Source organism: Leucopleurus acutus, assembly GCF_964270905.1.
Source record: "Leucopleurus acutus genome assembly, chromosome: 2".
Taxonomy (NCBI): Eukaryota; Metazoa; Chordata; class Mammalia; order Artiodactyla; family Delphinidae; genus Leucopleurus; species Leucopleurus acutus.
Window position 1 is genome coordinate 105,037,016 of NC_139143.1, and position 25,585 is coordinate 105,062,600.

The 25,585-nt window shown below is 41.1% G+C and overlaps 1 protein-coding gene across 2 annotated transcripts in view; it reads right to left on the bottom strand.

The window, feature by feature from the left end:
• CDC14A (cell division cycle 14A) overlaps positions 1–23,955 on the bottom strand; it is a gene marked incomplete at its 3' end in the record, with an annotated part of 163,420 nt that extends 139,465 nt beyond the window's left edge. Inside the window, exons 1-3 of one of the 2 annotated variants that reach the window (XM_082832927.1) lie at positions 23,428–23,955; positions 22,543–22,633; positions 5,455–5,530 (exon numbers count right to left, since the gene is read on the bottom strand). In XM_082832927.1, coding sequence (XP_082689053.1) covers positions 5,455–5,530; positions 22,543–22,633; positions 23,428–23,476 — 216 coding nt within the window. In that variant the 5' untranslated portion in view covers positions 23,477–23,955. Of the gene's footprint in view, positions 1–5,454; positions 5,531–22,542; positions 22,634–23,427 lie in introns of those variants that run through there. The other variant, XM_082832928.1, reaches the window with a different exon arrangement.
• Positions 23,956–25,585: the final 1,630 nt, after the last annotated feature.

Sequence of the window (25,585 nt, forward strand, 5' to 3'; positions counted from 1 at the left end):
ACTCTCCAGAATGTAGCTTGCTCTTCTTCCCCCAAAAGCCCATGAACCTGCAACAGAAGATAACCTCATGAAGAAATCTTCAACATGTTTTTGTAGTTATAATAAGAGGGTGGTCTGATCACTGTATCAAAAGAGTGCTTGTGTACAACCACCTGATACTGTGGCAGGTACCTGGTTACCAGATAGGATTACTGCACTGATTCATTCAGCAACAAGGACATTCCTTGAGCCCCACCATCTGCCAGGTACTTTCAGTGCTTTAATATAATCATCCATTTCACCATGCCACCCTCCCCTTTTTGCTTTTACCCTGAAAGGGCCATGTGGGATGTTTTGTACATTTAAAATTACCTTTCTGGCAATATTCTTTTAAATCTTTCTAAATTGTCCCCAAGATTACTGTGATTGTCCTGTTGATTCATAAGAGCAGGTATTAAAAAAAAAAAAAAATCACTGCCCTAGAAAACGTCCCCTTTTTTCAGAGACACTCTTTTTTCCCGCAGGCTGGGGTTTTATTTTTCTCAGAGGAAAAGTGAAATCAACAGTTAAAACTGTGTTGATTATTTTAGAAAAAGCCAGTTCAATCATATTATGTTTATAAAACTGTCAAATTATTGAATCAGTAATTGAAAGATTTTCTTAACTGATTAACTTTGAAAAAGGTACTCTGCTTTTCAAAATACCACTACCTTGTCTTTAATTACTACAGTCTTCTCTTTTAGAAGCTCATATATTCCAGCCCAGTGTTCTTAGCATTGTCTGTGCCAAAAATCCCTTTGAGAACCTATTAAAAAGTTATGAATCCTCTCAGAAGAAAAATGTAAATACATACAAAATTTTATATATAATTTCAGGAGTTTATGGATTCTTTGAAGTATAAGATTACAATAATGGATCTAGCCTATCAATCATTGACGATATTTTAAATTAAATAACATACACAGTTTTGCAAACTGTCCTCACTTCATTAAATCTTCTTCCTTTGACTGATTCCCTTATTATGGTAACTCTTGACCAGAAATAGCAAACTACTACCTATTACTGTATAACTCTTAATACTTGCATTTTTTAAAGTATAGTTTAAAATGAGAAACAGGGTTTTTGCTGGTGGTAGTGGTTTCTGATTTTCGTTTTTTAATCTAAGTAAATGTATAATGGATAATTTTCCATTTTAATTCATATAATTAAAATGAAGGCCATTGGGAAAAGAATAAATACAAATACACACACACAAAAAAATCAGTAAATCATCACCTCAAATCATCAACTTTAAAAAAAACCTTTTAACATATAAAAAATAAGAAATTTGGGTTTGGAATAGAATGTACTGTAAAATATTACCTATCTACCTAAGGTATCAAATAAAGGGGAAAAAATAATAAGAGGTTTACTGGAAGAAATAAAAATTTCCAAAGTAGAAAATAAAATGCGCCTCAAAGAGTTAGGAAACCACACAGAAAAAGAATTCTAGGAAGTTCTTTGTTAAAAGAACAGAAGTTATTTAAGTTATTTTAACAAAAGTTATTTGTTAAAATAATGCCAATTATTCAGAGAAGCAAAGGAGTTTGAGGACCAAGTCAGTGGCATCAGATTGGGTATTTAAGATGTCACTAGAGCAGTTTCAGCACAGTTAGGAAGACAAAGGTGGGAGAGCAAATGATAAGAAATCGGTGCGAAGTAAGGATGTAATCATGCTGAGGGCAGGATATTGAAACCTCTAGAGGCAAAAGGATGGAAGAGGATCTGTAAGTCATGGGGATCATGATAAGGCCAAAGCAGTTTCTGTGTGTTTAGTGACCCTGTGCTGGACACTTGGAGACAAAAGTCTCCATCTTTTGATAAGGCATGCCTCCATCCTCTAGGAGCTCAAAGTCTAGTGAGAAAGATAAATGCAATTGAAAATTGCAAATTATAACTGAAATTATTATTTCAATTAAAATTACAACTCATCAGTAACAGAGATCTGCACAAAGAATTACAGGAAAACAAAGGAGGCACCTCCCACTTTGTCCAGCAGCACAAGGAGATGCTTACTAGATGTGGTGGTGCTTGCACAAGGTCTTAAAGAATGAGGAGTTATCAAACCAGAGGGCAAGGGCACTCCAGCCATACTGGATGTCACACGCAATTGTGTGGAGCAGCGCTGTGGTTCGGGGTAAAGTTCAAGGCTAGGAGCAGCAGGGGTACTGCAATCTTCAGTAACTCAGTAAGTTAGTGCATGAAATCACCCACTGGGAAGATGCCAAGGGTGGGAGTTGTCAAAGTGAGCAAGACAAAAGGCATGGAAGTATGGTGCCAAAGGTCTTACCAAAATGAGTGACCGTGGGCTGCAGACAAGAGACATCGGAAGGGAGCTGAGAGCCTAAAAGAATAGGGAAACTGAAGGCCTGGAGATCACACAAGGGTGAGAGAGACGATGTGGGAGGCGTGTAACAAGGAGGGTACATTCAAAATCGGAAAGGCTAGAGTCTGGGTTCCAGGAGGCAAAGCAGCCGGAGTGGCAGGAACAGTCACTGGAGTAAAAAAGAAGCAGAGGAGCTATGAGGCCACCACGGGACAACAAGGGGAAGTCAGTCAGGGCAGTGCTGTGGGTGAGTGCAGGAAGATGATAAACCAGAGGCTGCAGCTACCAGTGAAGGTGGAGAGAAGTGTATGAATGATGCAGTCAAGGGCCTGAGAACCGGCCCCGACCTTACCCTGCAGCCTTGGGCAAGTCACATGCCTCTCCTGGGCTTCCCTTTCTGCACCTATGAAATCAGGAGCCTGGACTAAATGGTTATTTGGATTCCTAAAATGATATCGGATAGCTTTCGCATATGGAAGTGATAGCTATGAGGCTGAGAAGGTGTTCGTAAACTTTGTTGAAGAACTGTCTTTATTGTATCTCCTATCAGAATTCACGAATGTTACCTTAGTAACTTTCTTTTGTATAGGACTTCAAAATTTACAAAGCTCTCTTACACATATTTTCTAACCTCTGTACATATATAATCCTAACCACCTTTCTGTGAGAGCTCTATAAGCCCTATTTTAGAGCTGAAGAAACAGATTCTACAAGGCTGAAGCGACTGCAGCTTTGAATTGGTAATGTAAGTCTTTTTTTCCCCGATAAAGAGATTCTACTTGGTATGCTTTATTGAGATAACCCATGACTTACTGACATTTAAAATTCATTCCCTCAGCAAGTAACAAGGGTCCCACTAATTGTACTAAAGCTAAAAAGGTCATTCATTCCAGGCATCCATCAGATTACCTGATCACTGAAATGAACAGAGGGGACTGTCTGAACTTTATTAAATTTGTATAATGTTGAAAGAAAGCTTTGTAAATGAAAAATATCAAAACAAGTCCTTGTATATGCTTACCCATACTGTTTAGTATAGACCATGATAGTAAAATAGTCTTAATTCAATCCATCTACTCTTATGTACTTGTTATATAGAGCACTGAGTCAGACCAGAAAATTTGTTTTCCTGATAATGATTCCTTTCTCTTCAGTCATTCCAGATAGCAGACAGGTTCCACACTGTTGATTATAATACCCAGTTCATACCAACTACATACTAACAGGACTAATCAAGAAAGTGAAGAAATTCCTAGGTCCTCAAAAGGAAGAAATGGCTTTTAATTATTTATGAATTATCCTTTCCTTGTTCATTCATCCATAAAAAGTCCATTTAATATTTTTTATTAAATCCTTTTGGGGATATTATTTGCTTCCTTGGTGATTACAAAAATTTTAACTTTATCTTTTAAATGATAGGCAGTAGCTTCTTTTCTGAAAAATTTAAGTAGGTTTAGAAATTGAGTTATTTGTAGTGAGGTGGATGGACCTAGAGTCTGTCATACAGAGTGAAGTAAGTCAGAAAGAGAAAAACAAATACCATATGCTAACACATACATATGGAATCTAAAAAATGGTTCTGAAGAAGCTAGGGACAGGATAGAAAGAAAGACGCAGACGTAGAAAATGGACTTGAGGACACAGGGAAGGGTAAGGGTAAGCTGGGATGAAGTGAAAGAGTGGCATGGACATATATACACTACCAAATGTAAAACAGATAGCTAGTGGGAAGCAGCCGCATAGTACAGGGATATCAGCTCGGTGCTTTGTGACCACCTAGAGGGGTGGGATAGGGAGAGTGGGAAGGAGACGCAAGAGGGAGGAGATATGGGGATATATGTATATGTATAGCTGATTCACTTTGTTATGAAGCAGAAACTAACACACCATTGTAAAGCAATTATATTCCAATAAAGATGTTAAAAAAAATAGAAAATGAAATTTTAAAATTTAGTATGAATAAAAAATAAAATTTTTTTAAAATGTAAGTAGGTTTAGTTAAAGGAATGTACATACTATGTATTTCTGAGTCAGACACTACTTTAGAAATTAATCCCCTAAAAAGTTGATTACAACAGATCTTATGTGATTTTTGACTTTAAAAATCTCTCTTTGGTATCATTCCATGTCCATTTAGCATTTTGAGATCAATGGCAAAAATCTGTGAATTCATATTTTACAGGAAATTCTCCATGATAGACTGTCTTTTACACCTAAGTACAATAAAAATCAATCAAATCAAAAGATTATCATTAAGCAGGTAATATATACAAGGCACTGCACTATGTCATGCCAGAAACATTTTACCCAGCAGAAAGATTAAACTATCCAAGCATTATAATTTAGTGGTTATCCTCAAGAGCATGCTGTGTAGATTTCACCTTGCAAACTGAAACATTTAAGATCCCCATTTAGAAAATTGAGAGAAAAAGATAAATATTTCTTTCTATGTGATGAAGTAAGTTTACCAAAACTAGGAATATAGATGTCACTCTTCCTCATATATGCTTAGAATTTAAGAGGGAAAAAAAGCCACATGTAAAATTTAAAAAATAGAGATGAATAGTGAATGTATGACCCAAATTTTGTCATAACAGGTAAAATCCATGCTCTATTGCTGCTAGTTGATCAATCTCACTTGGCTGTTAACTCTACAGAGGTGACATTCAAGAAATACACAAAAATTTCAATCTTGATCAGACAGAAAAAGCTTATGCTCCAGAGCTCCTGCCGTGCAATGATGAGCCCCCTTCATCGCCTGGTAACAGTGTCCAGAAGTGGACCTGAAGGTTTCAGAAAAATCATCCTAGGAGGGAATTTGATAAACTCATTAACAACAACCTGAAAGGATTTGTGTTTTCTTTCTTAGATCACTATTTCAATGACTTCATTCAGCTCATGTTTCCATTGATCCTGAAAAATGAAAGAGGTTAACATGTCCTTTGTGGGGTAATCAGGTAGATCAATTTCAACTTCTAGGTGAACTACTCACTTAAATTTCCAAAGATCAAGATTACCTAACTAAATGGTATATGCACAGCAACCCCACTGGTTAGATTTCACAGTTCAAATTTTTAATACCAAAATATAAACATCACCACAATACTCACTTTTAGTTTCTTGTTTAGTTTACAGCAGTATCTGTACACCATTGCCAAGTTCAGAGGTCCAAAATCTGCATAGAAACTGAGATTTTTTTTTAAGTAGTATTTAGTATAGATATTTTCAGTAACATCAATGCTCATTTTTATTTTCATTAAAGTTACAATCAAGTTTCAATTATCTTTGGGAATAAAGGTTAGTATACGACTGAATCATAATAATCCAAATAACTAGTCATTTCACCCTGCCAATGCCCTCCAGTTACTATAACCAGTCTCGTAACAGGGAACTATTTGGACAGTTTTGAGTTCCACCTCCTTTCATCTCCCTGCCAGGACATTAAGTAAAAGAATTAAAAAGCAAGCACTGAAAGAACCAACATGAACAAAATATATATGTGGCCTACACTTCCTGGTTTTATTTATCACCTACTTAGTCATAAAGCACATGTACCCTAAGTTCTAATTCCAACTATTCCACTCAAACCTTGCTCTCAATTTTCAAGTATCTTAAATCCAGTGGTCTTATTTTCAGTTTCATTCTCCTTGGACTTTCTGTATTATATAACACCCTGGCTCGTCTCCTTCTCTCCACCCCTTTACATCTCCAGGATACACGCATCAGTCTGCAGATCATTTGCTGTCATGAATTAAACGATAACACTATGGAAAACAGATGGCTCCTAACCCAAGACCCAACATCAGTTTTTCCCATCTTCAACTACCTGCTGGACTTCCCATCTATGGGTCCTTCCATCACCTGGAACTCAACCCATCTTTCCTTCAAATCAGCCCTCCAGGCTGAAAACATTTTGTTTCTCCCAGTTGCTCAGACATGAAACTTCCTATTAATTTAGTTCAAATAAATATTAATTTAGTTATTATATATCAAATAAGCTACTACTCTAAGTCATCCCTTCCTTTTCTATTCCTACTTTAGCAACAAAAGTCCAGATCTTTCTTCATCTCACATCTTTAGTGTTTTAATTCTCTCTCTCCTGCCCAGTCAACCTATATTCCACACTAGAAATTAATCTTTATAAAATCTCACTTCTCACATATCCTCTCACTGTTCAAAAATGTTTAATGGCTCTTTACTCCCTTCAGAATAATTCCTTGGCTCAGAAATCAAAGCCCTAACCATCACACCCCTAGCTTCCAGGCTGATCTCTCCTAATAGTTCCCATATGGAATCTTCATTCCAACAAATATGTCCATTCCTCATTCTCGAATACTCCATGCATATTCTTAATCCAAGCCGCTGCTCAGATTGGTCTCCTTGCCTGGAATGCTCTCCTTTTCTCTTTCTACTACCCTCTAGTTTCCTCAAAATTCAGTTCAAGTCCTACCTCCTGCACTCACCCTAAGAGAAAACTAACCACCCTTCTCTCAAAGTTCCCAAAACTTATCATCTGAGCCACTGTTTTGGCCCACGACACATACCATCACATACTATGAATTATCTTTTTAAGTGTAGATCCTACCTGGCCAACTACAGTGTAAGCTTCTCACTCAGGGACTGGACATCTTGAGAATGTCCTGCTCATAATAGAGTTCAACAAATAAGTCTTCATTATGACTATTTTGCTCATTAATGCCCAAATTCAATTCAGCCTAGACTATAAATTTACTAAATATCAACACATTTCCAAAAAAAGCATCCCCAAAAGACATTTAATTTTTTAAATAAAAATTAGGATTTAATTTCTTCTGTTACCCAAATTACACTACCGTAGATATGTCGTTACAAATCTGCCAAAAGCCTCTTGCCTTACTTAAGAATACTATACTTGGGCTTCCCTGGTGGCGCAGTGGTTGAGAGTACGCCTGCCGATGCAGGGGACACGGGTTCGTGCCCCGGTCCGGGAGGATCCCACATGCCGCGGAGCAGCTGGGCCCGTGAGCCATGGCCTCTGAGCCTGCGCATCCGGAGCCTGTGCTCCGCAACAGGACAGGCCACAACAGTGAGAGGCCCGCATACCGCAAAAAAAAAAAAAAAGAATACTATACTTGTATATTTTATCCATCTTAAACAAGTAGACAGTATTTTGGCCCTTATATTCAAGGTAACATGAAAATTAGCCGTTCCTGCACACAGGTTTCATGAGAGTAAGAGTAGACTTGCCAAAAAAGGAAACCTGCAAGAATTTGAAATTAAAAGTTCTTCTATTTCTAGTCCCCAGTGTGATGCTGTGCTCTAAGTATAAAAAAATACCCATGAATCCAAAATGAACTATGCCTACAATTACCGACCAGTTCAAGCCCTGTCGACAAGAATCCACTGAAAAGAACCAAAATGAAAAGACTGTACAAATAAGTATGTACCAGCACTGATTAAGGCAGCCTTGTTTCTATCACAGAGATTTCCTTATCCTTGGGTTATTGTAAGCAAAACTCAACTAATATATCTTATTTTGCTACTTGAACATGAATTTTTTTTTTTTTTTTTTTGCGGTACACGGCCCTCTCACTGTTGTGGCCTCTCCCGTTGCGGAGCACAGGCTCTGGACGCGCAGGCTCAGCGGCCATGGCTCACGGGCCCAGCCGCTCCGTGGCATGTGGGATCTTCCCAGACCAGGGCACGAACCCGTGTCCCCTGCATCGGCAGGTGGACTCTCAACCACTGCGCCACCAGGGAAGCCCTGAACGTGAATATTGAGACATAGAACTTTAAGGTAAATCTGGAATTTTTAGTTAAGATTATTTCAGCTTTCTTAACTCACTGTGAACAAATTTTAGGAAAGCATATAGAATGCAGGTCATCTAATTCCAGTTTCATACTAACCATTATAAGCCAACTTCAATTCCAGACTCAAAGCTATTCCTAACAATAGAGCCAGCTTAGCCACACGTACTTTTGGAAGCAACATGGTTAATGAACACACCTATTTCACCAAACAACATGAAAATAAATTGGTATACTCCAACAGCACAGGAAAAAGTAAATCAAATACAAACCTCGTCCTTAAGTTGATCTGCACTCTCCAATATGGCAGCCACTAGCCACACATGGCTATGTAAATTTAAATTAATTGAAGTTAAATAAATTAAAAATTTAGTTCTCCCATCATATTAGCCCATTTCAAGAGTTCAAAAGCCACATGCGGCTAATGGCTACCAAGATGTACAATACAGATATATAACATTTCCATCACTGCAGAAAATGTTATGTGCTGATAGACAACACTGATCAAGATTTTAAAAAAAAGAAAGAAACAAAAAATAACAAACAACTAGAGAAATATAAATAAATAACTTATTTAAAATAACTAGAGAAATAATGAAGCACCATGAGTGAGGTATAGATGAAATGTTTAAGGACAATGTCCTTTCCTTTCAGGGGCCCACATTTTTTCCCAACAGTGAGATTAGGCTCTGGTAATTCTTGTCCCTTTCTGTTCAAGGGGGTCATAGTTCCAGAAAGGCAGTTTGGGACCTAGGACAGGAGAGGGTGGAAAAATAGAAGAGGACCTAGTCCCCACTACCCTTCACAGTCCCTCAAAGAGACAGTTAGCTCAGAGCATCAGATAGCTACAATGAAAGATGTATACCTCTATCTTGACCACAGCCCCAGGCTAAGGGTAGAAGAAAAACAAGCAATCTTAACCTAGAAGGTTTCTAACCTCACAATACCTTGAAGCTCAATGAGCCAGCGTTTATATCCTACAAAAGGAGGGATGGCTTTCAAGTCACACTAAGAAATTCAGTCAAAAATTTTGCACAGCCAAGAGCAATTTAGAACATGTCTTCAAAAGTCAGAATTGTCACAGACAAATATAAAGCCAACAAACTCTATCTTAAGGTCATTTTATATATCCTTTCCTTACAGTGCTTACAGTTCTAAAAATATATATGTATTTATAATATAGTTTTATATACATATAATTTTCTAACAAGCTAAATACATTTCTGAAAATGTCAAGAGCATTGAAGAAAAAATGGTCACAGCTGCGCACACCATGCTAGGTTATCACTGACTTAGATATAATAAAATGCCATGAACAGAGAAGATACCTTCCAACAACATGCCTCTTTGTAAGAAACTTCCTCACCAGAGGTGGGGAAAATGGAAACACATTTACAGGCCAGACCATTAGCTAGAGGGAAATGTTAAAATACAAAAATCAACTGATAACAATTGAAATAACTCAAATATGCTAAAAGGTATAAAATATGTACTTGAGCAACTTGGAACCAAGGCAGGAGAATAAAAGAATTGGGCTCAGGGCAGAAGAGGAGAACTGGAAAGTCATCAACCTGGGGACAGTGAAAATGGAGAGGAGAAATGGCAGAGATAAGCCGTGTAGAGACACAATAAAGAAACCCGAGGGCTGAGTGGGCTCCTAAACCTGAGGTTAATGATACATGATAGTGTCTTCTCCATTGTGGCAATTCCCAGGAAGAGGCCTCCAGAGCCACAGTCAAGCAAGGGCCCCCGCTTTTTCTAGGGTCGGGGGGAAACTCGTCTCATTTGGACAAGGTAAACCATGGATATATTATTTTATTATTGCAGAGTACCCTGAGCTTCCCCTCTAAATGAATGCACGAATGAACAAATGAATAAGTATCCCTTATGTATATATAAATTTCCCCTTGTAAGGTTGGTAAATCATGGGTCAATACCTAGAATGAAACTCATGAATTATTAAGTGAAAAACAGTCAATCTGTCTTTTTATTCAGTAAGTATAAATAGCTAAAATCAAATTCTTCCCTGTTTTGATAGGAAAGAAATGAAAAGAACTGGAGTCCTGCAAGTGGGGAGGGAAGGAAAGATAGGGTTATCTTCTGGGGAGAATGAAGAAATGGGACCAGAGCAAATGTTTACCAGGGTCACCCACTACCCACAGAATTTAAGGGAAATAGAACTTGGGCCTAGAAGCCTTTCTGTTATACCCTACATGTGTAGCTCTTCTCACGAGATTTATGAAGTTTATGATGTATCATTCTTTTGTGTTTGGTTTTTCTAACAAACTCTAATTTAAGTGGGTCCATTCCTAGAGGAATCATTATTTAAAGCACAGTTGTACCTTATTCTACATATCAGAAGTTTCCTCTGAAAACTGTCAACTCCTCAGCAAAAAGATAAACTATATTCCAAGCAATACTCACTGAAAAAAATTTATGACCACCTACTCTGAGCAAGGCACTACAAGTTAACATAATAATCAAAGAGTGCTGACAATACAAAAAAAAATATGAAAAATTCTGTAAGATCATTATAACGCATGCCAACTCTTCAAACTTTTTACCAGCACTGCTGACATGTTTCGTCTATTCATTCATTCACTCACTCACTCAAATATTACTGAAAACCTGCTGACTACCAGTCCCTACCCATAAGGAGCTCACCACCCAAAGATAGACAAGTAAACATAATTACCATTGATAAATGCTAAGATAGCAGTATCCTCCAAAGCACAGTGAGATGTGTGTGTATGTACATATGTGCAAAATTTTGGTGAAATTAATCAGCACTGATCTCTGGGCTATACACTTCACCTAATATTTTCCCTATCACTAAAATATTATCAGCACCCCTCCAGTCTGATGATAAAGATCCTGTACATGGCTGAAACTCACAATGATCACATTTCAAAAAGGTCTCAAATGCTCAGCAAACATTAATCTAAGATCAAAGTACAAGTCTGAGTTTTTGCTCAAGTATAACAAACCACAGTCACATTGATGCCTACCTCCTAGGGAAGAGAGGCTAGACATCTAAGAAGCTTCCCGCTCCACATCAGTCACCTAGAGACTGATGGAAAACTAAAGACCATTGGGAAGCAAGGGGTTCGTGTCTCACCTTGATCCCTCAAAGTCCCTGGGCTGATGCCTTAGCCTCTCTGGGACTCCACATCCTCATCTATCAATAAAAATGCTGAATTAGATGGCTTCCAAAGTTCTTTCCAGCTATTATATTATATTATATTACCCTATCATATCACATTCCTAGCCATTATATATGACTATTATATATATTATATATTATAGTGTGTATATATATTACACATATTATATATATTATATATAATATATTATAGTATATATTATATATAATATATAATATTGTATATATATTATATATATTGTAGTGTGTGTGTGTGTGTGTGTATATATATATATATAAATAAAATAGTCTAGATTGTCTATGACTCTAGTTATCCATACTAGACAAACCATTCAACAGTTCAAATGTCTCTCAAGGGCTGCTCGCCCTGTCTGATGCACTCTGCCCTCTCAATGTTGGGTCTAGGTACAGAAGGCATTTTCCTCAGTGTCTCCTCAGAGAACAGAAAGATCCTCACAGCTTTCTTCCTTATATTCACTATGCTTTCTACATAGCCGGAAAACAAAGCCACAGTCCAGAGAGCGGCTTCATAAGGTAGGAACCTTCACATCAGTACTATTTACTTACCTACGTAAGGTAAGTAAATACCTTACCTTACGTAGGTAAGTAAATCTGTTGAGATCACAAAGGAAGGAGAGGATCCCAATATCAACTCTCACGCCTGTCCTTTGGTACATTATCTAGGTTTTTAGGAAAGTCCAGATACACAACTGGGAATATGAGGAACCCTTCTCCACTCACCACCTTATTAACCTGGGGCAAGTAGCAGGGCCACCTAAGCCTTCAGCTGCTGCTTCTGTAAAATGGGTTGCTGCTTTGCCTTAAAGCCAAAAGACAGACTAAACGATATCAAGGAACCTTCAGCACCAGGGTCTGTAATGCTGTAACTTCCCTCTTTGGAGCAGGTCAATTAATTAAAAACCCCATTGACTCTCAAACTAAGGTAAACAAAAGAAGACTTTTTCAGGAATGCACTGGCAAGATTAAAATTCACTCCCACAGAAACACTCTCAAGCAGTGGAAATTAACCCCTTTGTTTAATGGCAGGTATTGAAGGCAAGAGGGCCATGCAGACAGTATGCATGTGACTTTGGTAAAAAACAGAATGGGGACTGATCCCCTTTACACAAAAGACTAACCTTCCTCACATGTCATAAAGCAAGTGAGGTCCTGAAAAGGAAAATAATTACTCTAAAACCCAGCAATGATCACATTACCTCTCTAAGCTCTTGGAAATAAAACCAAAACCCTCAAACTTGTCTGTGAGGCCCAGGGTGATGCAGCCCCTACCCATCTCTCTTTGGGGCCTCATTTTGCACCATTTCCCCCATTTTAGTACTAGCAAGCTCCAACCAAGCTGTTTCTTTTAATTCTTGCCTCAGGCCCTTGGCACTTTACCCTCCCTGGCCTAATTAACACCCACTTATCCTCTAGGTCTCAGCTCCAGTCACACTTCCTCAGTGAATTCTTCTCTGATCCCTCCCCCACCTCTACCTCCACCTCCGTTGTCACCCCACTTCACACACATACACACACGCATGCACCCACGCACACGCACCCCTTCACCCTGCAGGCCACTTTTCGTTGTTATGTGCTTCCAAAACCACAGGTCTTTCCTTCAGAGAACTTACAAAACAGTCCTATGTCTCAATATTTGATTAATGGCCTCCCAAAGCCTCACTGGACTATAAACTCTATGAGAACAGGGTTGGGTTAAAATTTGCTCATTAATGTCTCCCTAGGACCTGGCACAGAGATGACTGAGTAAATGAATGAAAGATTGACGTGGTTGGTTCATCTGCAAAAATACCGCCTTCTTCCATTTAATCCTAAACTATACACCAGGTCAAATCTGGGGAAAGATATCCGACATCACATTTTACTAGCTTTGGGTACAAAATTGAACTAAGTAGACAAAATTGACAAAAATAACCTAAGAAGGAAAGGACAGTGAGGGGGATGGACAATGGCGAGGTCATCCACCTCTCTAGAGCAGGGAAAGGTTGGGAGCACCCATCTCCACAGTCTCCCCCCCACCCGGCCTGCATCTTTATTACTGGCTTGCTCCCAATGTGATCTGCTCCAGAAGTAACCCCCAATCTAAAAAGACTCACCCCAACTAAGCACCATCCCAACTCCTTTTTTGCTTAGCAGCCCCTTCAATTCTATCAGAGTTTTGCCAAGTTAAAATCATTCTAAACCTTTACTTTTGGGTTTTCTGGAGCTGTAGGCAATCTGCTATAGGCCATATAAAATAAAACACATTTGACACTAGTTAAAGCATCTGGCAGAACATGAAAGACACTATTTTCAAGCCCACTATTCACAGCTCCCTAGAAAAGACCTTTTAAGCCTTTTCTTTATCACACACTTAGAAAAAAATAAAATGTTTTTAGCATTTCAGATTAATTCAGCTAAAGACGATCAATAATTTGACTACCAGGACTAATGTAAATGCTGTATATATTCCACACTCTCTTAAAAGGACGATAAATGTATAGAATAAGAAATCAGTCATACAAGGATCCCCAACTCAGAAATCTCAATCTGGAATATAAGTGAGAATCACAAGTAAGCCAAAAAACAAAGTCACATTGCCTTTTCTAAAGCCTGTCACAAACCCATGCCCTTTAGCGATGTTTATAAGACACTCTCAGACTCGCTTGGAGTCTATTTAGCCTTATTTTGTATAAAATGTGATATCTAGTTCCTATGCCCATAGTATATTAGACTCATCAGACAGATCATAGGCAGAAGGCAGCTATTGGCAGCTGGTACACTGATAATAATGTCAAAAGCTAACCCAACAGTATGCAACACCTAGAAAGTACTCATGGTAGTCATCATCAAAAACTGACTGAATAAATTAAAACCACTAAAAGACAAAAGACATTTAGCAAGCAGGCACCATCTGCTACATAAGCAGAGATCCCTTTATTCCTTAGGAGCTCCTAAAACTATCCCTGAATTACAGTGAAACTATACAACCAATGTATTCATAATAATAGAGTCTGAGTATTACAGAAAAAAAAAGCAAATCATAATCAGTAAATTCTTTAACAAGGCAAAAATGTACATTCATTTTAGGAAGGTTTCCATAAATTACAAAACTGCTTTGATATTTTAAGATGTGATTTTCTAACTCTTTGTAGAAGCTGCCCCAGTGAAATGCCACATTCTCAGACAAGATAAATGCATTACAAGAGTATATCCATCAAGGAGAGCAAATCTGAAATAAACCATCTTTTCCGGTTCTCAAAAGAAAATTAAATTTTATAAGAAAAGAAGAAGTCCAAACTAGCAAATTCTTTGTCAATAGGACGTGACCGTCTTTAAGACCAAAATATTAAACTAATAAATTAATAAATGAAACATTTTATTCAAAAACTCTAGTTCACACAAACTATTTTCCATAAAGGAATTCTCTATCAATCACAAGTAATCGTGATCCTTTATCAGATGTTTCCAAGTTGTCGAGGACCAGGACTGTTACATCCTTTAATAAATACGGCAATATATTTGATGGTTCTCATTCAACATCTGATTCTTTGGTGGTCCTGGAAATATTTAGGTGATTAACAAAACCAACTTTTTTTTTTTTTTTCTTTGTGGTATGCGGGCCTCTCACTGTTGTGGCCTCTCCCTTTGCGGGGCACAGGCTCCGGACGCGCAGGCCCAGCAGCCATGGCTCACAGGCCTAGCCGCTCCGCGGCATGTGGGATCTTCCCGGACCGGGGCACGAACCCGTGTCCCCTGCATCAGCAGGCGGACTCTCAACCACTGCGCCACCAGGGAAGCCCAAAACCAACTTTTTAAATGTAAAAAAATTTTTTAAAGAAACAATGAATTCCACGCTTAAGCCCAACTCAAATCAGTGAGCCAGAAAGGAACTTGAGATCAGCTGTCCCACCCACCTCCCCAGATTTTAAACAAGTAAATATCTAAATATCCAGAGCAGACATTGTCTATTTTCTGCTGAAAGATCACAAAACACAAAGACTCCTTGTCCACTTTCATTATAGACCCCCTTTATAGACCACTTTCATTATAGACCCCCCTTTTTTACTTCTCTTTGCCATCCCCAAAATAAAACAAGGCAACAAAAAAGGCAGCTCTTCCATCTGATTTACAGACATGGCCTACTTTAAGGTGTCCCTTTCTCCCAATCACCCAAGTCAGAAACCTTGAACTTAACCTTCAATTCCCCCACCCCCTCATCTGGTCAGTCCCAAATACAGTCACTCCATCCTCTCTAGCCTCTCCCCCACCGGGCCTTTCTGTTCCCATTGCTACAACCATAAACCAGCTTGGCCACAGACAACAGACACCCCACCTTCCAGCCATGGGAGTATCTGTCCTAAGCAGAGCTCTGCTCCGTCTCCCTGTCATTCATAAACCAGCAGAAGTGAGATCCAAACAGCTTTCCATAGGCCAGTCCCCAACCATGTTTCCAGCCTCCCCTGTGACCTCTCTGCACTGCAAGTATTTTGCCTCACCTGACAGAATCTTGCTATTCCCCAACACTAAAATCTTTCTTTCTTTCCTCCTTCTTCACTCACTCATTCATTCAGCTAAAATTTCTTGTACACAGTGCCAGGCACTGTGCTGGGTATAGGGATACAGTGGTGAGCAAAAATAGGCAGTACTTGTCCTCACGGAGATCATAAAATTTACTCTTTTGCTCTTACACACCCTTCAAAAGCTAGTTCAAATATCATAGCCTTTATATCTCTTCCTTTCTTAGATTTCTAATATGTACATTTACAGCTTTTGTCATATATTGCCTTGCAATGTATTGTCTCCACTTCCTTCTTTATGTATCTGTGTATCCCCAAAGCATTAGCACAGTGCTCTGCACCAAAATCTATCCCATCTAAATGTTAAGTTTTCTCTATTTCCAACCGCTTACAACTTTCTTTTAAATTTTGCTTTTTTCACCTCCCATAAAAATGTGTCGAGTCTTTTTTTCTTTTTCTTTGTTTTTTAAGCACGAAGGTGTATTAAGCTGTGGCTAAGTAAAGGTCATTTAATTTCAGCTTTGGAATGTGTTTATGAACTTACAAATGAGAACATCTGATGTCTTAGGGATCTACTTCAAACACAATAATGAAGCTGCCCTGTGGTGACTTGGCTGACAAAGAACTTGGACGGCAGACAGCTCCTCATTGGACTCTCGTACAGTCTATTCGGATCCCTCTCTCAGGCTGCCCTTTTAAGACTAGCCCTGTCAGTTTTAACCGAGTCCTCAGCACCTCCGTTAAATTTTGCATTTTCACCAGGCTTATCTCAAGCAAACTGAAAGAACTGAGTAACAATTTGTCCTTATGAAGAGCAGAGACTGACTACCCACTGTGAATGCCTAGGAGGTCAAAACAGCAACTATTTAATAAATCAATATCCTGAAAGTAACAGTTGACTCCAGTGGGTCACAGAATTAAGAACTGACCAGTGAATGTATACAGATATGTCTATTTCCTCATCACGTACACAGCATAGTACTCCTGTTTATGTGCACAGGTGTACACATACACAAGCACACGCCTAAAACTCATGCGTTCAAAACAGAGAGTAGAAAAAGTGGCCCTGAACAATACTGGGTTATTTCTGCAAGGTTAGGATGGGAGGAAGGAGAACAGGGGAAGAAAGTAGAAACCTATACCATCTTTTAAAAGCTAAAGAGTTTTCCAAGTTTTTAGGAGAATTCTATACAGAAATCATTACATCTTATGTTACACCAGTTAAGCAGCAAGAACATTTCACCAGACAGCCTGCAAAAAGTTTTCACAGGCTTATAAAAACTGGGCTTTTGTTCTCATCTCTCCTATTAATATATAATGATAATTAACTCAATTTACTTTCTCTCTCCTTTTTAGGTGGGGCAGTCCACTGAAAGGAGAAAAAGCAAAATTACACCCACAAAAGTGGAGCCGTGGAAAAACATTTTAATTACTATCACACATTCCCAGATACAGCCTGCACACAAATTTGTGCACACAACGTCAGCAGCACATTTACTGCCAAAGCCATCACCACCCAAGTTAGAAGGGCCACGTGAGCCAGGGAGGGGCAAAGCTGTTCTGCACCCTCCCCCCAACCAGGCTCAGGACAACTGGGAACTTGCTGGAAGCATAAGAGCAAGACTTCAGGGCAAATTTACTAGCTCAATGACCTTAAGCTCTACATAACCCTCTCTGGGCCTCAGTTTCCTTATCTATAAAGTGGTGATAATAATAGCACCTAACTCCTAGGGTTGCTCTGAAGATTGAGTTAATGTGTATAAAGGATATAGAACATTGCCTGTCACAGGACTATAAACATCTGTCTATATCATTGCAATTTATAATGAAAGCTAAGGTACCAAATGATGGCCCTAAGGCTCTTATAAGATCACATATCTGTGTACGTATATATGTGCTTAGATGGCATTCAGCTGTCCGTTAAATAAACCTACTTGTTACACATTAAATTTAAAATAAAAACTGAAAAACCAAAAGTGTTTCTTCCTACCTCTATCTAACCTAAATATCCATTCCCACAAGTATTTCCGGGCAAGAGAAGTTTTTTCTGTATTTCTCTCAAAGATGTCCTAGGCTCACATTTCAACTCAAACCTATGCTACAGGCTACATAAAAGAAATCATTCTTCTATAAATTACTTATCCAAAAATTCCCGGTTGTATTAATATCAGGCTGCTTTAATAAAGTTTAAATGAAAATTGAACATTTTAAATTATTTAAATCTTCAAGTTAGCTAATTAGTCCTCATTAGAGGCTGCTCATTCTTCCATGCTAAAACATTTGGTGAAATCCTTTGAATCGTTTCAGAAACTGCTTAATATTCAGTCCCCAGAGTATGACCATGAAGGGTTCTCTCCTGCATTTTCAATACCTTTCCTTTGCAAACACAAAGAGAGAAGAAATGAAAATGGACAAGACCTCTACACTCTCCTTTATAGCAAACTGGCTTTCTATGCATAAACATCCAACCCTACACCCATCACCATTAAGAGGGGCACACAAAGGTTATAATAATTAAAATATTTGATTTTGCTAACTTCTGAGCCAAAAAAAATTTGAGCCAAGTTATAAAAAGTAAGCCTCTCTTTAGATTACACGGCCCAATTCCAAAACCAAAGAACTAGCCTTTCTGGAGGGTTGTACATTATTTGCAGCTTAATCACATACAGACAAATCTTTGAAAGGCTCCCTTTTTATGGGGCTACTTTTTTCCCACAAGTGTGTTAGTCTATACGCTGATGTTAATTCTGATCTGTGAAATCATAAATCAAGGACAAATGTATGTTTATTATCAACGACATTTTACTAAAACTGCTCAGGCCTTTATATCAATGTGATAAATTCTGTTTAAAAATCAAGGAGAGGGCTTCCCTGGTGGCGCAGTGGTTGGGAGTCCGCCTGCTGATGCAGGGGACACAGGTTCGTGCCCCGGTCCGGGAAGTACCCACATGCCGCAGAGTAGCTAGGCCCGTGAGCCATGGCCGCTGAACCTGCGCATCCAGAGCCTGTGCTCCGCAACGGGAGAGGCCACAACAGTGAGACGCCTGCGTACCGCAAAAAAAAAAAAAAAAAAAAAAAAAAAAAATCAAGGAGAAAATTCATACTTTCATTTCTAATAAACAGCCTGACCTCATAAGGCCACTTTGTTAAATTTTCTCCACCAGCTTCTCAGAAGGTTGCCATTTCAATCATAATGCACTAATGTCTCTCCATAGCTAAATAAACATCTGCACAAAACACAGTTGTGTCCAGAATGCCCACAGCCTAATATTTAAAGAGTCTACTTCCTGATTCAAAAATAATTGTTGCATTTCCAGGGTGATAATTTAGTCAGAAAGGCAGCATTTCACTTATACATTCAGCAAATAAGCACACAGATACAGGGCTGTACAAGGCCCTGTGTGATTATGTATACTAATATTCCCCTTTCCTTAGAGACATGTACAATCTGATATGATCGTCAAGGTTTTCCTCACCATAAGCCATCCTCCATAGAAGAACCCAGATATTACTCATCCTTCAGGGGCTTTACAGTCTCTCTCATTCAATACCTCCCTGAAGTGGAGCTGAAGAGATGGATTGCACCACTTCTGTCCCTCTCCCCTTTCTTCTCTCTCCTTCGGCATTTGTCCACCTCTTTGGCTGCTTATTTCTACCTCTTTCCCTTGCTCCTCTCATCCTGGTCATGCCTATGAAATACAGGCCTTGATATTTTCTCTTTCTCCCCAGAAATCACATCATTCTCAAGGCTTTATCATCTCTTTGTGGAAAATTCCCAAATTTAAGGACTTCAAATTTATGTGATATCCAACACTGACGTGCACATCCCTTAAATTCCTTAATTCCAACCTGACCAACATGGAATGCCTGATCTCCCCACTAAAGCCAATTCTTCTGCCCTACTTCTTATTTCAGTCAATGGCCCCAGCAGGTTCACCATGACCCAGGCTGTCTTAAAGACTTCTTTGACCCCTCTTTTTCCTCAGCACCCCACCAACCCACCCACCTGATGTGTTCCCAAGTCACATGGATTCAGAGCCCTTCTTCCCACCACCATTGCCACCAGTCCTAATCTAGACACTTATTTCTCCCCACTGAACATTTCAGAATTTTTCTAAGTGGGCTCTACCTCCTCTCTAATCCATCTTAAGTGATGATAGCATCATATTAATTTTTTTAGAGAGGATATATGTACTCTGGAACCAGAGGGCTTGGTTTTAAATTCCAGGTCTGCTACTTCTTACTTCTGTGACCTTGGGCAAGTTACCTAACCTCTCTGTACCTTACTCTCATCGTTTGCACACTAAGGATGGTAATAGTAGCTGCCTCAAAGCTGTTGTGAACATAAAATAAATTAATAGTTGTGGGGCACATAGAACAGCATCTGGCATGCATTTAAATGCTCAATAAATGTTTGCCATTATTTGCAGTTAGCATAGGTCCAGTCATACCCTGGACTGCCCCCAGATCCTCAAGAGAGTCCCATGGCATACCATGCTGCATTCAATCTGCCCAGCTGACCTTTCAGCTTCCTGTCACACAGCCCCACTTGAACCTGTACACACACCAGGCAAATCAGAGGTCTTACTATTCCCTGAACACACGCCAGAGCCTCCCTCCTCATCCTCACTGTTCCCACTTCTGGGATCTCTCATCTCATATCTCTGTCCATCCTTCAAGCCAGTCTTAACTCCTTCATGAAGCCTTTTCTGAACCCCTCAACCAGAAGTGCTCCCCAATGCCCATGAATTCCCCCCAGCACAAGGGTTATGTTACTCTATGGCAGTCATCTTTTCTCTCCGTCTCACTGCAGTCCTGTCTTTCTCCCTGCAGGTTTGGAGCTCCTTGAAGGTAACATATGCATCCATCATCCGTGTATTCACTACATCCTCTAGCCCTGTGAAATATGTTGAGGTGACAAAAAAATGGAGGTGTGGGTGATCAGAACCATAGCCACTACTGTGGCATAGTAGTTAGGCACCTCAAATAAAAAGAAATACACACTCTGCCCAGACTGGAGTCCTCATCATAGTTTTGAATGACATCAAAACTCACAATATAAATTGGATGGTCTCTCCAGCAAGTCTTTCTTTACAGGACACCAGAAATACAGTAGAATCAATATAAGAAGAATGTGGTTTGTAGCCCTATCCTAAAATACTAACATTAAAATCACACAAAAAAATTTCCTCATATATTAATAGTAGAATCAAAAAACCACTGACTACTGACTGTGTTTAGTTGACTAAATGTAATTTTCTGCTAGATCTACCATCTAGCAATCCCAAGAGAAGCAACTTAGACCTCAAGGCCTGGAGTTTGTTCAGTGACATATTAACTTCTGGCACATCACTGAAGAATTAAACATAATGGCATATACACAGTCCCTACCCTCGGACTCATGAGAGGTCCCCAAACCCTACACCCAGAAAAAGAGGGCGACAACAATGCACATTCCCAACAATAGAATGAACACTCCATAAACACTGCTGGCAGTGACATCATCCAGGTACCAGAGGTCAGAGAGCAGGCAGTGCAGTACTCCATGCTATCTAGGAGCAGAGCTGTAATCTGACACCAGGGATTTAGACCTCTTTGCCCAGCAACTCTGGGCATTCATGAGCCGCAGCAAAGGGCTCTTTCATTCCCACTTTCACTTCAGCCATTCAAGGAGCATCCTGCTCCCAGCACCACTGAGAGAAATGTCCCAAAGACATCAGTTTCAAGAATCCCTATGATTAAGTGAAATTAAAGAATGTTTTCCCTCAAATAAAAGATATGCTCTTGAAGTCTGAGAATACTCTCACTCTTCCAATACCTGGTGGTACCCACAAATCCTTTGGCAGAACTGCCAAAATCCCTCTTAACATAACAAGTCCTAGGAAGCTTACTAAGTAACTATGGTTCATTTAACTATGTTCATTTAATTGCACGTTTGGTTAAGAAAACAAGGAAGTAAAATTAAATGTTTGTTAGAATATGCTGGACAACTCTGAAACACTAGCTCTTTTAATAAAAGGACATAATTATGTCAACTCAGCCTTCTTATTCCTTATTATATGTTGCTTTTATTAAGTAGAGATTTATCTCTCTTTAATTAAGTTTTTACTATACTATACGATATCTTTTTCCTGTAGATCAATGGTCTTTCACAGAAAACAGTTCCCTACTTGTATCTTACACTCTCAAATCCTAATCCCACAGAGGCAGAGTAAACAAAGAATGTAAATTAGCACTCCTATACCACTTCCTCAAAGGCAAAAATAATAATATTGTGAAGCTTGAGGCACCCAAATAAAATAACTCAATAATTTACCACACAGATAAACTCAATACACACACTGCCCTGTACTCTGTAGGTGCTCCAATAAATACTCCATGAACTGATTCACAGGCCTACTACAGAATCTGGCAAGGACAGAGGGTGCGTCTCCCTGGTCCTGCTCTGGGGAGTGTTAGGAATCTACGGTTGCAGTTTATTGTGGTGGTAGGAAGAACTAATATAGATAGAGGTCTAAAAGAAATGAGGTGACGATAGGTTCAAATTATGTTAACTTTCCCTGCACCTCTCCCCAAGCATCTGAGCCTAAAGAAATTGGATTTGTTGCTTGCACCACGGGGGGAAGGTGAATAAAACTGCCATAAAGGTGCACTGCATTTCCTCACCAAAGAGCCAACAAACTAAATGGTTGAGAAAAAAAAGAAAAAAAGAAAGAAAGAAAGAAACTTACTTTTCATAGACCAGCTCCTCATCGATGGAGAAATAGTGGGTATTTACTGTGCTTTTTGGTCTATTCCTTAAAGTAGCAAAATATAACCGATCTGAAAGACAAGTTTAAAAGACAGGAGAAAACATATGAGAAGTAGGGAAGCTGGGGGCAGGGGGGGTTGCTAATGCAACAAGATCAAAATAACAACCGCCACCCATTATTTAAAGACCCCATTAACACATGGAATTCTTGCAGAGCCCTGATCTCTCCCACAAAGCGACAGAGATCCAAGAGCAAACCAGTTAGAGAAGCGAGAAGAGGGCCCGACTGAGGAACTCAGCGGTGGGCAGAGCTCCCATATCCCCCTTGTTCAGGCCAGCGGGAGCAGGTAGAAGCTGAGGGTACCCGTAGCACCGGAGATGCAAGTTTGGTTCAGAAATGTCCAGACCTCAGCAGCTGCGGAAGGGGAAGGGAGAGGCCAGAGGCGAGCCTCTCCCCTGCAGCTCCGGAGACTTCAAGAAGAGGAAGGGAGGAGAGACGGGGTTTGTGTCTCTAGATGTCCCGAAAACCGAGTCCAGCAGTAGAAGGATAAAGGCAACCGAAAGGATCCGCACGAGCTGCTGCATGCAGGAGCCCGGGAGAGGCCGGCGCCGTCCCATTATCGGGCGGGGAGGCCTTCCGAGCGTGCTGCAGAGGGAACGAGGGACGCAAGAAAGACAGAGAAGCCGGAAGCAGGGGGTCCTCGGGGAGAGGATAGCACCGAGAGGGGACGAGAGCCCGCGCAGGGACCGCAATACGCTGGGGGCCCAGGAAGAAGCCGGAGACAGTGGTTGGGACGTTGGGGCGAGAAGTGAAAAGAGTTGGGGGCGACGGAGGGTTGGAGGATGCGGGGCGGCTGCTCCTCACCTTTCATGAACTCGCAAGCCCCGATTAGTTCCCCTGACTCCGCTGCCATCTTAAGCGAGATACGCACGGGGGAGGGCTGGGTCCTGGCCAGCTGAGGTCACCCGCCCCCGGGGGCTTCCCCACTGCCCAGGAGCCGGGAAGCTTGCTGTCCCGAACACCAAGCCCGCCCGAGAGAGGCAGCAGGCGCCGAGGGCGGAGGCGGCTGGGGGGTCAGCGCGCAGGGCGCCCCGGGGACATTCCGTGGGGAACCCGAGCACCCTCCGAGCGGGGCGCACACGCCCCGGTCTGTGGCCACTCCGCTTCGGACCCGGCTGCTGCCGCTGCTCCGCCGCCGCCGCCGCGCCTGGGAAACGCAGACCAGCTCTCACGGCCGGGCAAAGTCTTCCCCCGGCTCCCAAAGGGATCATGGAGGAGGAGACTTCTGGCCCCGCTCGCGCCCGTGGCTACTCGTGCGGCAGCGGGCAGGACTCTGGTGCCCGCCGGCTGGCAGCAGCTGCGCCGGCTCCTCCTTCGCCACCTTCTTTCAGCAGCAACTCTTCCTCCTCCTCCTGCCCCTGGGTCCGCCCCCAGACCTTCTTCCCCGCCCTCCTTCAGCCCCCTCCACTTTCACGGCTCCGCGGCCATCCCTTAAAGGGACAGCGCCGCTCCTTTCTCCGCGCCCGCACCGCGCCCCAGTTACCAAGCGCCCCGCGGATCACTAAGAGCCGGTTGCTAAGGCTTTGTTGTCGTCCACCAATTGCTGTACAGGAAACGCGGTCCCGGGCCCTGAGGAGCCGGGCGGGGCCTCCAGACCAGAAAGTTATGAATGAAACGGTGGAGTTGGGAGTGGTCCCGGAGCGCACTGAAGCGGCTTCGCAGGCAAGAATGAGCCCGCGCCCCTCCGTTTTCTGCACGCACTTAGTCTTCTTCCTATTCCAGATTTTTCGTCTGTCTCTCTCATTCTCTACCTCTCTCTCCCCACTCACCCTTGTTCTTCTAAACTCTTGCATGCGCGCGTGGACACACACACACACACACACACACACACACACACTCTCTTAAAGATCTCAGAACTCCGTGCCCCACCTTACCTATAGCTAATCTTTCAACCAACCCCCATCCTCACCACTGACAGACCTCTATCTTTACTAAAAAAAGAAGCCCTACCTCCTAGCTCAGAAGAACACCTATTGGTTTCCTCTACACATATTGGACTCTGAATTAACTTGTGCTTTGTTCTCACTGGGTAAAAGGTTCCCAGCCGGCTCCCCACGTCCTCTCATTTGGGTCGCCGCTGTGGGCGCAAAATCATCACAAATACCTAACCTTTATGTGGCTCTGGTCCTGGAGGGGGGCGGGGCGGAGGAGCGAGGCCAGCCCGGGGGGAGGGGAGGGAATAGGGGAGAGGGAAGAGGGCCACTTGTCCACGGGGAAAATTATCACAAAAGAATATCTTTACACAGTCTTAGCTGAAGCGCTGCAGAGAGTGGTTCATCTCAAAGAAGCCCTTGACTTGTTTCTGTGAGGCTTCTCGTACAGCTCGAACAACTTTAAAGCAGGGTGTCCTACCGGTGTGCCTAATTAGAGAGCAGTCCCTTCCATATGAAAATGGCGCTACAGACCCATCACCGGAAGAGCATGCGCTCTGAGTGGTTTCTCCAGAAACAGACAGGGATTTGTGCCAGCCTTCGGTTTCGCAGTCGTTTGTTTACCTCTTGGAGAAAGGGGGCGCGCAAGAGAAAGAGTCCACTGACTTTGAAGGACCGCTCTGAGGTCAGCAAGTAAAGCTCAATCTCTTGGTCTCAACCCGTTAGCTTTGCTGGCTCTCCAAAAAGCTAAAGAGCCCACAGAAAAATGATAAACGAATATTACTTAGATATTCAGAAAAAATATTCTGAACATATCAGTAATTCTAATAGAACATGCCCTTGCAAGACAGTTAAAAGAAAACCTATCCTAACATCCAAATCTTTAAACTCTAAGGTAAGAACCATATAAATTTAAAGCTGGAAGAATCACTAAAGACGACCTCCTACCATCCCCTAATCTTCCCACGAGGAAAGACTATCTCAAAAGAGTTTTTAAAACCGTAAAAGTCCTGAAAATGTGAGTTGTCATGAGTGTTCCACTCTGCTGAGATGCAGTCCATGTTTTCCAGGCCCCTGGCCATGGCTATGGA